This window comes from Camellia sinensis, chromosome 3 (genome assembly GCF_055761805.1).
Source record: "Camellia sinensis isolate YWXY chromosome 3, ASM5576180v1, whole genome shotgun sequence".
NCBI classification, from domain to species: Eukaryota; Viridiplantae; Streptophyta; class Magnoliopsida; order Ericales; family Theaceae; genus Camellia; species Camellia sinensis.
Genome location: NC_138963.1, coordinates 1,591,627 through 1,606,726, shown reverse-complemented (window position 1 = coordinate 1,606,726; position 15,100 = coordinate 1,591,627). Strand labels below are relative to the sequence as shown.

The 15,100-nt window shown below is 41.8% G+C and overlaps 1 protein-coding gene and 1 pseudogene across 8 annotated transcripts in view; both read left to right on the top strand.

Moving 5' to 3' along the window:
- The window catches only part of LOC114297569 (putative LRR receptor-like serine/threonine-protein kinase At1g06840), a 46,051-nt gene that overhangs the window by 22,103 nt on the left and 8,848 nt on the right, over window positions 1-15,100 (top strand). For 6 of the 8 annotated variants that reach the window (XM_082918938.1, XM_028242005.2, XM_082918936.1 and 3 more), the window contains 6 exons: window positions 7,086-7,154; window positions 7,299-7,367; window positions 7,582-7,653; window positions 7,886-7,972; window positions 8,117-8,185; window positions 9,867-10,384. In XM_082918938.1, the coding sequence (XP_082775064.1) occupies window positions 7,086-7,154; window positions 7,299-7,367; window positions 7,582-7,653; window positions 7,886-7,972; window positions 8,117-8,185; window positions 9,867-10,384 (884 nt within the window). The remainder of the gene's footprint in view (window positions 1-7,085; window positions 7,155-7,298; window positions 7,368-7,581; window positions 7,654-7,885; window positions 7,973-8,116; window positions 8,186-9,866; window positions 10,385-15,100) is intronic. The other 2 variants (XM_028242006.2, XM_028242008.2) reach the window with 1 other exon arrangement.
- LOC145820808 (protein ABCI12, chloroplastic pseudogene) lies at window positions 506-1,840 on the top strand (annotated as a pseudogene).

Below are 15,100 nucleotides of genomic sequence, written 5' to 3'. Positions count from 1 at the left end.
GAGGTCAAGCAGCATCTATTCCGCACCTTTGAAATGAAGGATCTGGGACCATTGCGGTATTTTCTTGGCATTGAGGTGGCTTCTTCTCCCAAGGGTTACTTTCTGTCCCAGACTAAGTATGCTAATGAGGTTATCCATCATGCCAGACTTATTGACACTAAGCTGTCTGATACCCCCATTGAGCTTAATGTAAAGCTCAACACTACTGATGGGGTTCCTCTAGATGATCCTACATTATATTGCGAGCTTGTGGGTTGTTTAGTCTATCTAACAGTTACTCGCCCTGATCTTGCCTATGCTGTCCATGTGATTAGTTAGTTTGTTTCTGCCCTCGCTCTACACATTGGGCTGCTTTGCTTCGGATTCTTCGCTATCTTCGCAGTACTATCTTTCAGGGCTTGCTGTTCTCTTCTACTTCTTCCTTAGACTTGGTGGCTTATGCTGATGCTGATTAGGCTGGTGATGTTAATGATCGTAAATCTACTTCTGGTTTCTGTATGTTTTGTTAGAATTTACCATCACCTACCACCACTACCACCTCACCTACTCCACTAAACCTAACCCACTACACCACTACCACCTCACCTACTCCACTAAACCTAACCCACTACACCACTACCACCATCCACTACACCTACATCTATATAAGGAACCATTTGTAATAGACAGATTAACAATCAATACATCAATCAATAATATACATCAAAATTTACATGGTATCAGAGCTATAAGATTTAGGCCTATACTCATTTCTTTCCGGCGGGCAGCCGGCCGGCAACCTTGCCTTCGCTGCCCGCGGGAGTTTTTTCAACACATATCACAAACACTGTACCTTCCAGAGAGAGACTTTCACAAATCTGAGAACGAAGAAGACAAATCTCCGGCGACTCACCCGACGGCGAAACCTCGCCGGTCCAGCCACTACGTCAGCTCCAATCGGTTTCACCATACACCACAACTCTCTCTCAATCAAACTCTGTTCTCAAATGCTGCCTTCACAACCGGATTCTCAGTCCATGTTGATAAGGTTCTGAGATTGATCTCTGGTGCAACCTCCAGTCCCATTTTTCAGTACATATCATCTCCGACTACGTGCTTGCATTCTGTTGATCCCAGAATTAAATGGGCATGGCTCCTTGCTTTAGTTATTTTACCAGCAAGGTCACATATGACGATACGTGTTGGATTAATCACCTACTTGGCTCTAGTATCTGTTTGGGTTCTCCATACACCTGTGTGGAGGGATCAATTGGGAAGAGTGTCGCTGCTATGTGGGATTTTATTTATAATGTTGGGGTTGGGTACAGATGGCGTAACTCCTCTTGGCCAGTTAAGAAGCCCACCACCTTCATTGATTGGATTGCCGAATGTTCCAACATCTTTCGAAGGCTATTCGTATGTGATAATGAAGTTAGGACCATTACAACTTACAAGAAAGGGCTTGTCAGTAGCAAGTACATCTGCTTGTTTAGCCTTCTCTATCTTCCAGAGTGTGAACCTCTGCCTAACCACCACAACCCCTGAGCAGCTTGCATGGGCTTTGCAATGGTTTATGCTTCCCTTGATAAATTTCGGTGTTCCAGTGGCCGAAGTTATTCTTACTCTCCTACTTTCATTGAGGTTCATCAATCTGGTCTTTGATGAGGTTCGAAATCTTGCATTGGGGATTGTATCTCGTAGGGTAGATTGGAAATCGGGAGACTGCAGCAAGTCCAAGGCCAGGCCAACCTCTCTCTCTCTCCTATCACCCAACTTTCTTTTTATTATTTTATTTCATCTTTCAATTCACACTTTCCACCCCACAATCTATTTTTTAATCAACCTACTATCTTTTTTTTAATCAACATCGCCGCAGAGCTGCAGCACCTTTCTCAGATAAACACCTTCTTTTTCATCACTTTACATGACACTCCCCTTTAACCTTTTTTTTTAATACCCCACTCACCTTTCTTTTCTTTTCTTTTAATCTCTATATATATATATATATATGTTTCTTATCATCTATGCACTCACCTTTCATCTTTTTTTTAATACCCCCCTCCACTTTCTTTATTTTATTTTATTTTATTTATTTCTTTATTTTATTTATTTATTATTATTTTTTTTTATTTAAAAAAAAAAAAAAAAAAAAAAACAAAACAAAACAAAACCGGAGCAGAAGAAGACGACCTGCACACCAAACCATCTTTTCTCAGGGATCAACCCCGATCACATTTTTTACACAAAAAAAAAAAAAAAAAAAAAAAAAATACAACAAAACACTTCCACAGGCGGGATTTTTCTTCTCTACTCTGCTGCCGGTCTCTTCTTTTTGCCTCCGTCCTGGACGGCCCTTGCCGGTGTTGCCTCAGTACTTCCTTGTCCACTGGGCATGATCACTACTCCCTGCTCCTCCACTGCAGCATATGGTGGACCTCCAAATCGAAACATCACGGTGGCCTTCCGCTTCAGCTCCTTGTTTTCTGCCCTTAGCACGCTTATCTCTGCTCGCGCATCCTTATACATGCGTTGGAGCAGAGCCAGCTGGGCGTTTAATTGCTGCACCTCATTTGTCCTACTCTGCAGCCGGTGCGACAAGTTTGTGACCGCCGTCATGGACTCCACACATGCCTTCAAAGTATACTGATTAGCCTCCACATCCGTTTGCACTGCCATTTTTTGCTCTACCGACCGCATCGGAAAGTTCAACGGAGCAAACTCCGGGGCACTCGGTTGAGGTTCCAGTGCCACCGCTCCAGTTCTCTCTCTTGTTGACTCGTTGAGGTCGGGAAAGAGGGTGAGCAGTCCACGGGAAGACGAGGCCATTTTCTGAGCAACAAAGTGTTACAGACTATCTCTCTCAGCACAAGGAACTCTCTTTCTCAGCAACACGAAGGATTTTTTCAGAGGTTTCTCTCAGTTTTTCTCTGCCTCAGCCTCAGCCTTCGTCTTGGTTATATAGCCGAGGCAGCCACGCGTATCGCGCGCCACTTGCCGCCAGACGACAAACGGGCACTCCAACCAAGGCACTCACGTGCCTCGCCATCATGTCCGGCACACCTTTTGATGAATTGGGCACGCCTTTTGATGGCACGCCTTTTGACAAAATTGGGCACACCTTTTGAGGGTGCGACTTTTTAAGGGTCCGACAAGACTCTGTAAACTGTCCCGACATAGATTCCGGTTAGTTTCTACAAGGGTCCGACAAGACTCTGTAAACTGTCCTGACATTGTTTCCGGTTAATTTCTACAAGGGTCCGACAAGACTCTGTAAACTGTCCCGACATTGATTCCGGTTAGCTCCTTCATGGGTCCGACAAGACTCTGTAAACTGTCCCGACATTGATTCCGGTTAGTTTCTACAAGGGTCCAGCAAGACTCCGTAAACTGTCACCACAACTGTCACAATAGTGTCTGCTATCACCATTGAGAAATGCATTTTTAATGTCAAGTTGATGTAGAGGCCAATCTGAATTTACTGCAAGAGATAACAGTACTCTGATGGAATTTATTTTAGCAACAGGAGCAAACGTCTCCTGATAGTCGATCCCATAAGTTTGAGTGAAGCCTTTAGCTACCAGTCTCGCCTTGTATCTCTCAACGCTTCCATCTGCGTTACATTTTATCGTAAACACCCATTTACACCCAACTGTTTTCTTGTCTTTGGGTAGATCAACTATCTCCCAAGTACCACTTCTCCTTAAAGCATTCATCTCCTCCATGACTGCTAATTTCCAATTCGGATCATCCAATGCTTCCTGTATATTCCTTGGAACAAACAAGTGTGAAATCCTAGATGTGAAAGCTCTATGGTTTTTAGACAGTCTTTGATAGGAGAGGTAATTTGCAATAGGATGTTTAATGCAATTTCGGACACCTTTCCTAATTGCTATAGGTACATCAAGGTCGGAAATAGAAGGAATAGGATTACCTAAAATTTCGATGCCAGGACTCGGGTGGACATTCGGGTCATTAGGATGGTGGTGATTTGGACAGAGTGAGAGTTGGACGTTTTCACCGGAATGGCAGCGGCAGGGGTTGAAGTGGTTCCGGACGTGACTTCCGACATGGCTATGACGGTTTTAGGGCTGCTGTGTTTTTTGTTGCTCTGATACCAACTTAGAAAATATGAAGAAGAAGAACTCCGAAAATATGAGGAAGAAGGAATATATTTCTGTTATATTCAAAACTTCTTATCTTACAAGACCAAATGACACTCCTTATATAGGAGATATTACAAACATCATCATAACCCATTATATGCCACTTACATATTATATATTACCACTATCTACCACTATCTTATTATATACATGCCACTATCTACCACCAACACCACTATCATATTCTATACATGCCACTATCTACAACCAACACCACTATCATATTCTATACATACCACTATCTACCACCAATACCACTATCATATTCTATACATGCCACTATCTACCACCAACACAACTATCATATTATATGCATGAACACAATTTCCAGCAAAAACTTTGTGAAAAAACTTCTGAAAAAACTCTTCATTTTCTGAGAGAGATATTCGTTTTCTGAGAGATTGTCTCTAAGAGCTGCAAATCTTGAAACACTCTGTAACACTCGGTTGCCCAGAAAATGGCCTCTTCGTCCCGTAGTCTGCTCACTCTCTTTCCAGACCTCAACGAGTCAACAAGAGAGATAACTGGTGCGGTGGCCCGTGAACCTCAACCAAACACCTCTGATTTTGCTCCGTTGAACTTTCCGATGCGGTCTGTGGAGCAAAAAATGGCGGTGCAAACTGATATTGAGGCCAATCAGTATACTTTGAAGTCATGTGTGGAGACCATGACGGCGGTCACAAACTTGTCGCACCGGCTGCAAAGTAGAACAAATGAGGTGCAGCAGCCAAACGCCCAACTGGCTCTGCTCCAACGCATGTATAAGGATGCGCGAGCAGAGATAAGTGTGCTAAAGGCGAAAAATAAGGAGCTGAAGCGGAAGGCCACCGTGATGTTCCGATTTGGAGGTCCGCCATATGCTGCAGTGGAGGAGCAAGGAGTAGTGAACGTGCTCGGCGGCGTGGAAAACACGGAGACAGCACCGTCAAGGGCCGCTCAAGACGGAGGCAAGAAGAAGAGACCGGCGGCAGAGTAGAGAAGAAAAAAAAGCCTGCTTGTGGATGTGGTTATTTTGTTTTGGTTTGTTTGTTTGTTTGTTTGTTTTTTTTTTTTTTTTTTTTGGGTGTAAAATTGTGATCGGGGTTGATCCCTGAAATGAATAAAGCAAGTGTGTTTGGCAAACTCGAATGGTAGGTGTGGAAATGCAGAAAAATCAACTGGAATGATTTTTTTTTTTTTTTTGGTGAAAAATAATAATAATAATAATAATAATATGGGTATCATGGAGTGGGCGGTGGTACAAAAATATTGTGGAAAAAAAGAGGGAGATGGTGAAAAAAGGAGGCCACTCATGTTATTAAAATAAATTAAGGAATTAAAAAAAGTGGTATTTGGTTGGCGAAATAAATATATATATATATGAAAAAGGAAAAAGGATGAGAGCATTGACGGAGGAACAGGCCCATGTGGCTGGCATGAAGTTGGGTCCATTGTGTTTTCATCATAAGAAGTGAGTGGGTGATAAAATAAAAGAAAATAAAATAAAATAAAAAGAAAGTTGGGGTTTGTCACAAACAGTATACTTCTTGGCTCCACTCTGGTCTACATTCCCACATGAATATCCTCTGTTTACTCCAACACAACATGGCTTCAATGGATTCTCAAACTCTGAAATCCCTGTGTGATTTTGTTGTAAATTCAAAGCAGACAAAAAAGCTGTGTGTAGATCGATGATTTCTGTCCTTTCACACAAGTCAATGGAGCAAGTAGATCTCGATGAAGCCGAACCAAACCTTGATGTTGAGAGCCAAACAAGACCTTGATATAGCCGAAGGTGTAGATCTCAACGGAGTCGGCGTAGATTTCGTGTGCTCTGATCTTGCGATCCAAGCCAAGACGAACTCGATCTGACCAGATCTGGAAGGACGGTGGGTGATGGAGGAAAGAAGTCGCGATGGTTTTCATTGTCAAAGAAGAATGCGTCATAAGAAAAATGGAGAAGCTTGCATCAACTTCTGGCAGTTTCTACCATGGTTATGACACTTGCTGTAATGGAGTGGCTTGGACACCCATAACCCTTAATTGAGCCACCAACAACACCTAGGGCAGCAAACTTTGGAAGAACATCAAATGGAAATTCTGCCTTCTTCCAGTACTTCGCCATTATTGGTGCTATTTCTTTTTCCATATACTCTCTTACTTTCATCCTGATGGACTGTTCTTCAGGAGTCAATAGGTCATGAAATTGAAAATAGTCCGAAGTGCAAGGAGGAAAGATGGATGCCGGAGTTGCTTGGGGGAAGTCACGATGGTCGATCTGAGCTCCTCGCAAGGCGTGGTGGCTCGCAACGGGAGCTCGGCGGAGGTGTAGAAGCTCTCCGGCCAGATGACGTTGGTGAACCGAACGTTGCCTCGCCTCGCCACGTGGAGTTGTCGTGGAGCCACCGCTGAAGGGCGGCGACGAACAGTCGAACAGTGAGGAGAGAGAGATAAGACGAGCGAAAATGGGTGAAGATTGAAGATCCTCCAAAGCAATGACTAGCTCTCTCTCTTCTCGATCGAAACTCGAAAAACGAGGTCGTTGAGATTGGGAAAGTGAAGGTATGTGTAGAGAATTTTAGCGGACTACGGCGGGCGGCCAAGGCGAGGTTGCCGCCCGCCGGTGAAGCAAAATTACTAGAGTCTTAACCTTGCTCTGATACCATGTAGAAATTTAATGTATAAAGAGAAATGATTGTATATTGATTGATTATTTTGATATATTACAATGATTCCTATATATAGAAGAGAGGATGTGGGAAGAGAATAGGTGAGTGTGTAGTAGGTATGGAGTAAGTGAGGAGTAGGTGGAGAGTAGGTGAAGTAGGTGAGTGTGTAGTAGGTGGTAGTGGTAGGTGTGTAGTAGGTGAATTTTAACACTATGAGATCAAATACTTTGACCTTTGTTCACACTTTACCGAGTAGGGTTGGATTTATGCTATTTCTTTTTATTCAACTTGGCAGAAGTCTCAGAAATTGCAGCTTGCATGGAGCTCTACCTGATCTCAGCAGGATACCAACACTTAGTTATTTGTAAGTTGGAGTGTTCAACTCCATGAGGGTTCTCTAATATTTACCTTTCCTTAGGCTCCACTTACTTTTTCACTGTAGTGTATTTATTTCCTTTAAGCTTTTGGGCTGATAATTGCTGTACTACTAATTGGGCCACTGTTATAGAGATCTCAGTCAGAATCAGCTCATTGGATCCATACCATCAAATCAGCTTTCTACAAGTATGACAACAATGTATGTAACAGGCTGGTCATTTCTTACCTATACAAATTTCTATATACACCTTTCCTTGGGTTGAGGGTTGCCTTTTCTGGGCTTTGCTTTTTTAAGTGAATTATCAAAGTCACACGCAAAATTTCTAGATTCATATCAATAGTCAACTTGGGCAAATTGTGATGTAAGAATTTTAATGATAGGATATTCATGATTACCAACATGTCTTGTGCAGCAACCTGTCAAATAACCAACTTAATGGATCCATTCCAGAAAGTTTGTCAAATCTCCCTTCTCTGCAGAAACTGTGAGGATCTTCATACTTCTTTTCTTTGGTTTTTCGTTTCCTATTACAAAATCAATGTAATGGTAATCCTTATGTAGGAAATATGTGCGGTTTAAACTTAATCAATATTGATAAAAATTAGTATTTTCTTTTTGGTGGAACCTTTTTCAAATTAAGGATTCTAGTGGACTATATTTTGGAATACTCTTTTCATGCATACTTGATGACAGATTTGAATGATTGTTTATTACAGGTCACTTGAGAATAATTTTTTGACTGGTCCTGTCCCTGCTAGTATTTGGCAGAACATGTCCTTCAGTGCTAAGGCTAGACTTTTACTGTAAGAGCTTGAAGCATAAAACTAGTGTCACTCTTTGGAATGAAATAGCATTAATTTTATAAATGAACTTCCTATATATTACTCTGGCTCTACGTGAAAGCTGTGTCTTGCTAATTTTCCCTTCCATGTACTTGACAATTGCAGTGATCTTCGGAATAATTCACTTTCAAACATTTTAGGAGTTCTGAATCCTCCAGAAAATGTTACCCTTAGGTATGTTTTTTTTATCTCCTATAAATCCTGCATATTCTATGTAATTCAATGACTAGATTTAACTAAACCTAATATATTCTTCCAATAGTGCTCAAATACGAGTGAAGTGCATTTTATGTTAAACTTTTCACTGCATAAAGAAAATCAAGTTGTCTTATGCTCCCGCTTTCTGATAGTATTTCGGTAAGTGTTTTTTTAACCAAGAAGGCTGATGGTCTTTAATCTAATCGATTTTACATACCATTAGATTTACGTCATTTCACAGTAAGTGAAACACACGTTGACATGATCCATTAGGGGTGCATAATTTGATTTCAATGATACTGTTGTTTAATGTGAATTTTTGTGCCCAGTGGAGACGAATGAAAGAAACGTGCAAAAGGACAGAATCAGAATATAAGAAGTTCATTTGAACACCAGTAAAAGGAAAAGATGCAGAAAGTTAACAGCGATAAAATAAAAGAGTAGAATAAAAATTTCAATTATTTTCCTTTATTTGTTTTGGCAGGCAGCAGGGAGAGAAAAGTAGAAGAAAATATTTCACCCTTTATGACATGCTTATACTTCTGCTGATATAGGGCATCCCAACATTAATCATAAGCTCTCCATCCCCAAGTCCGTCCTCATTTGAGAGGAAAACATTGTGGGAAAAATAGAAAAGTGTTTAAAACGTTTTCACCATTTTCATTTCATTTTCCTTGTTTGCACTTGTCCTGGATAAATCACACAGCAATAATAGGTATAATTTCCATTTTTCTTTTCTTATCCCCCCCCAAAAAAAAAAAAAAAAAAAAAAATCCATTTCTTTTCCTCTTTCACCCAAATGTAGTGGAAGTGTTCTAAGGGATTGATGCATAAATGTAACTGCGACATTTCATTGTACACTTAAAACACTCTAGTATATTCCATGAGCATCAAGAGTCCATGTGCATTTAACTCTATTTTCCATGAGCATCAAGAGTCCATGTAAAGAAGCTTACCATTAAGTTTTGATTTCTGATGTCGAAATGGATGTCGACAGTTCCATGTACAGTATTGTTGATTGATTTATGAATTTTTAGAAAATAATATAGAATTAGCAAAGAATGGGAAAAAATGCATATAGCAAGTGGAGTTTCAAACTGCGGAAAGTATTAGTTTTAGATTGTTGTCATGTAATCTGCGTCTCAATATGTACATATTTGTGATGACTATTTCATTATCACCCATAAACAACCACTAAACTATAAGAGCAGATAAATTGCTGTTAAAACGTGTATGGAACATGATATCTAAAATTTGTTGCACATTCAGGTTTGCCAAGGAAACCCGGTATGCAGTACACTGGTCATGACTATCTGTTGTAGATCTGATTGTTGTTTGTTTAACCACAATAAACAATCTATTGTGGTTATGAATCTTTAGCATTTTAGTTCAAATGGAGTTGAGCTCCCAATTAGCAGTCTAAAAGGATTGATGCAAGAGAGGAGTGCCCTTTTTATATTGACTCTTTTGTACAGCTCATTGGTAATCTATATATGCCTCTTGATGTATAGCTTTTAGCTTGATTTTTGTGTACACCTTCTCTTCATTTTATTTGTGGTTCTAATAATAATCAAATAGCAGATGTAAACATTATTGTACTTATTGCTAGGTTTCTTGTGCCTTCTCTGTGCTTATCATTTTAGCAGCTGTTCTTCAGGCTACAAGGCAATCCTATCTGCAGCTTTGCAAACATAAGAAATATAGACCAATTCTGTGGACCCGGGGCTGGAGGGGATGATATTCCTATGAAGTCAACAAATTCAACTGTGACTTGTCCTATTCATGCATGTCCCATAGATGATAACTTTGAATATATCCCTGCATCTCCACTGCCATGCTTTTGTGCATCACCCATTAGAATTGAGTATCGGCTGAAGAGTCCTAGTTTCTCTTATTTCCCTCCATATGTTTATCCATTTGAGATGTACTTGACAAGTTCTCTTAACTTGGACCTTTATCAACTATCTATTGAATCGGTTATTTGGGAAAAAGGACCTCGTTTGAGGATGTATTTGAAGCTTTTCCCAACGGTCAGTAATGGTCACTCAAGCACTTTCAATATAAGTGAGATTCTCCGAATTAGAGGCATATTCACATCATGGGAATTTCCTGGTACTGACTTGTTTGGGCCTTATGAGCTTCTCAGCTTCACTCTTCTGGGACCATATTCATATGGTAAGCACTCAAACTGACATCTTTTTCTAAGTTGAATTGAAGTTTTGAGAACCAATGATTCTGAAAATCATATATGTTTATGGCCTTTACAATATTCAGTATGATTTATACTGTGTTTGATTAGGGGATTTAAGGAGGGATTTGGAAAAGGAAATAGAAAAGGTAGGTGAAATGTGAATAAAATATATCTACATTTCACCTAGTTTCACACACCTTTTCCCTTTCTCTTTCTAATTCCATCCCAAATCCTCCTGTTGGATATATTCATCACCTCATATGAGATGATCATGGAGCACCCACTTTGGAGAGAGTGGGGGTGGCTCACCAACTCCAACCCTCTCTAGTGGGTTGGTGGCAACCAATGAGGTTCTCCTTTATTTGTGTATAAATGGAGGAGGTGTTGGATAGGCAAGATAAAGTGTAAACCAACCAAGAGAGTGAGAGAAGTGAGGTAGAGAAACCGTCTCTCTCGGTGTGAGCGAGGGAGACAGGTGGATGGGTGAGTGAGAATAGTGTGAGCTTTTCCTCTATTGTAATCTTTCTGTAATCTCTCCATTATTATAGTGATAAACGGTTACTCTCCCGTGGGCGTAGGCATTATGGCCGAACCACGTTAAATATGGTGTCTCCTTCTATGTGGGTGTGTTTTTCTGCTTTGTATGATTTCTACAAGATCTTGGGCGGGATCCCCGATCCCCAACAAGTGGTATCAGAGCCTCGTCGGTCGTTTTCGGAACAAAAACAGTGTGATTTTCGAAACTGATCAGAAATCAAATTGCTGGAAATCAGATTTTGAGCATACCAAAAGCAAGGTCTCAACGCGAGGAGTCCAGAAATGCAAAGAAGAGCCTCAAAGGAGCCTGGACGCACCGCCACGTGCCACCTGAAATTTGCACGTGAGGCTCACTCCCCGCATGCGCCCCCACCCGCTGTTTGATGAACCGGCGCGTCATTCCAACCGCGTCCACGCGATACACGCACGACAGAGGAAGAAGACGAGACACGTGGCGCCACGTCATCGATACGTCAGCACCACATGGCACCACGTCAGCCAGGGGGCGGCCACATGTCTGCCACGTCATCAGGCCAGCCACAGCCACGTGGCAGTCCAGTCAGTGCCACATCATCTGCCACGTCAGCACAAGGAGAAGTGATCCAGTGCAACGCGGCTAAGGTGCAGCCGCAGAATGTGGGATCCAGTGCTACGCGGCTAAGGTACAGCCGCAAATCTGAGGCGTCCAAACAGTTTTGGCTTGTTTTGAGCCATTCGGAGTCCGTTGTTGATGATCTAATAGTGCTTTCCAACTATTTGGAGTATTCCGGACACATCCATACAGTTAGATTTTTTAATCGAAGTTTTCTGTAAAAAGAATATCAAAGTGGCAGACGGCGTCAGGTGCAGTGGACGAAATATTCTATTGAAACAGAATATGCCTTGAACTTTTGCAATTGCAATTTGGCCCCTGTAGTTTGTGAAATTATAGTTTGGTCCCGAGTGTTTGGAAAATTTGCAATTTTGCCCAGTTTTGAGGAAATTGTTTCAGTGAAGTCTCTAGAAGTGCAGCGAAGGTTGGTCCTAGCTAATCAGACCGTTCCGAACGCAACCGCAAGGTCAGAATGGTGAAATTCTGAACGATTTTTAAAGATTGTCAAAACATGGGAGTTTGCCATCTTTAATAGCCGAAGGAAGGTTGCCGGATATTGTGGAACGCTGCGGATTCACTGAAGATGTTAGAATGGGCAGATTCTGACCAGATTGGACAACCAGATACAGATCGAGATAGATCATTGAAGACTAAAGGAGATCAGGCTTGATCAAATGGCAAATCAAGGGAGATCAGGATTGGTCAGGGCGCAATCAAGAGAATTGCAAATGATTATCTCAAGATCAACAATGTCTAGGAACGTTCTGTCAAAAAGACACTGTTTAAGGAGATTGATTCTTAAGTGGGACCAGTTGTGACCCCATCAGTCTTTCCTGGGAACTTTCCTAGTTGTTAAGGTAATCGGAAGATCTGGTTCAATCGAAAGAAGACCATTTCATCAGGAGATAGATGATTGGCAACCAGTACAGGCTCAGGGGAATGTTGTGGCAGTTGGAGCTACTGTCAAACATAATACAAGAAGTACTGGTAGTATGAGAACATGGAAGGGCAATGGCTGCAATTGTGCACACATAAGGTGTAGGAGCACGTAGCCACAATAGCACAGATGAGTACGCAGAAATGTCATACAAGGTGCAAGCGTACAACAGTGCAAGAGTACATAGTAGAGTCATACAAAGGTGCAGTGTGCCGGATTTTGGCCTGACAACAACAACTAGTTCATAGAAGAAAGCTCCAGATAGAGAAATTGAAAGGGATAAGACGCTACAGTGCGCACCCAATGAGAGGCAGATTTTTTCTTTGTCCTGAATCTGGTTCGTGGCAGTGAAGTCGCGACGGGCACCCAGAGAGTTTGGGTGGAGTCACCTCAACAAGGAAAGTATAAGGTGCGAGCCATACAGAATGATGTGTGGCGGTTGAAGACATTCCAAGTAGGAGGTGCATATTCACTCCGGATGCTCGGTGGAATGGAGGCATATTTGTACAACGGTGTTTTATCATCCATGTGGGTGATGGGGTTGAAAAATTTTGTTCACCCGGTTGAAGCCAATTGGAAGCCAATTGAAGACCCTTCGGAGTCAGTTGCAGAAGTTATCAGTTCATTTGAGGACTCTCGGGTTAGTTGCAGAACTTTAGAGTTCATTGGGTTATTCTCTCGGGGATAGAGAGAACAAGCATTGGCGGAGTGTACTACGGAGATTTGGCATATGTAATAAGTCCAAATAGTAGTACTTTATTGGCATTGGCCTCTGTGGAGGCGTTAAAGATCCTTCATGGATCGTTGTTGGAAGACTCGCATCTGGTGAAGCCTTGGTTTCCGCATTTGTCGATTTAAAGAAGGTGTGACAATCTACTCCAGATCTTGGTGGAGCTTTGGCATTTTTGTTCAATGTCTATTGGAGGCATTGTTGTTAGCGGTCTTTCACGGATTATTAGCGATTTTCAGAGTCGTGGTTTATTGAGATTCATTATCACAGTTGGGATCTATGATTGTGTCTGATTAGATCCAGAGGTGTCTCCGGTTTGTGGGACTTGATTATTTCTTCTTCTTGTGGATTTTCATTTTCGCAATTTGTTCCATATTCAAAGACATCAGCTATTGGTAGTCTGGGTGACGATTCAGACTCTGGGTATTTGCTTCTCTGGAAGCGGTCTGATCGTTGGTGTTCATTGAAGATTGGAATAGATTGTTGCGAAGAAACGTGAAGATGGTGATTTTGTGAATCTCATGTGTTGGGATCCATCCCTTAATCTGCCGTTGGATTTGGAGGGGATAGATCGTTTGCAGACTCGGTGGAGTCAGCAGGGACTGTTGGAGTTGTGCATCTACAATGCACGCGCCTTTTGGGCGATTTTTTGGTAGCTGTGAAGATGGTGCATCATCTTGTGTTTGCCGGTTGGAATGGCAGTTGGAGGAATCTGGAGTTTGCTCGACACTTCAGAACTTTTTTGGCTCTTGGTATTTTGTAAGTTCATTTGAAGTTTGTTCCAATACTTCTGAACTAGTTAGAGCCTAACTGCATCCACAGTCCAGTTTTGTTTGGTGGAGAACTTGCCTCAGTTTTCGGAGAATTTGTTTGGCTCTTTTGATTAATTCGAGCTTGAAGAGAGCAGTATTGTGTTCGATGGTTGATCGGACATGATGTTTTTGGTACTGCTTTTGAAGTTGCTTTGACGGAGAATTTGAAGCCTCTCTTGTTTAGTCTCCTCAGCACTGATTCAAGCAGGTTGCTCACCATGTTTTGTTTGGAGTTGTCAAGGACAACTTGTTTGGCACCTATGGAAATCGAAACTTGGCACTATGGTGGAGCTTGAGTTACAGAAAATCGAAGAGCTAACTCGATTGGTTCTGCATGTTCTTTACATTGGCTCAATGTGATTTTGAGCAATGGAATCTGCTGTGTTTTTGGAAAAGCGCTTGTGTTTTGTACAGCAGATGGCATTCAATTTTGACTGAATGGTTGGATACCTGGGTTATGGTATCGGTTTTTTGATTTTGTGGCGGCGAACGCACCTCTTAATGAAACAGAGTAGTTGCGGATCTCTCAGGCAAGCTCGAGCGCAAGAGGAAAGATGGAGCCACGATGAGCACTCAAGAAGTATGGGTGCGGGTACTATGCTAGGTGTTGCATAGTTGGTGACTTGTACAAATCTGTTGAAGTTGCTTTGGAAGAAAGAGCTGCTATCAACTATCATTTGGTAGTACAAGTGATAGATACGCAGGTAACATGTATCGCTGAACTGGAGATCAGGGATTGCAAAAGGTATGAACAACAAGTGTGTGGAAACGCTGGGAAGTTGTTCAGGAGCGCAAAGGGAAAATGCTGATAAGTTCAAGATAGTTTAGAGGAAACTCCAAGCAAAGTAAACCAGGAACGTTGACCAGATAAATGAAGAGCTTTCTGTTGCTCCAGTTTTGGCTATGTAAAGAGATACATGGCAGGGATAGTGGCATTTCAGAGAAGAGCTGTAGTGTCACAGAGCACACAAAGGAGTGCAAGGCATCCCGGGCAGGGGGTGCTGGGCATCTCAATCAGGGGGTGCAGGACATCCAATCAGGGGGTGTCGGATATCTTGGTTATGCAAGTTCAAGCATAGCAGGTGAAGACAT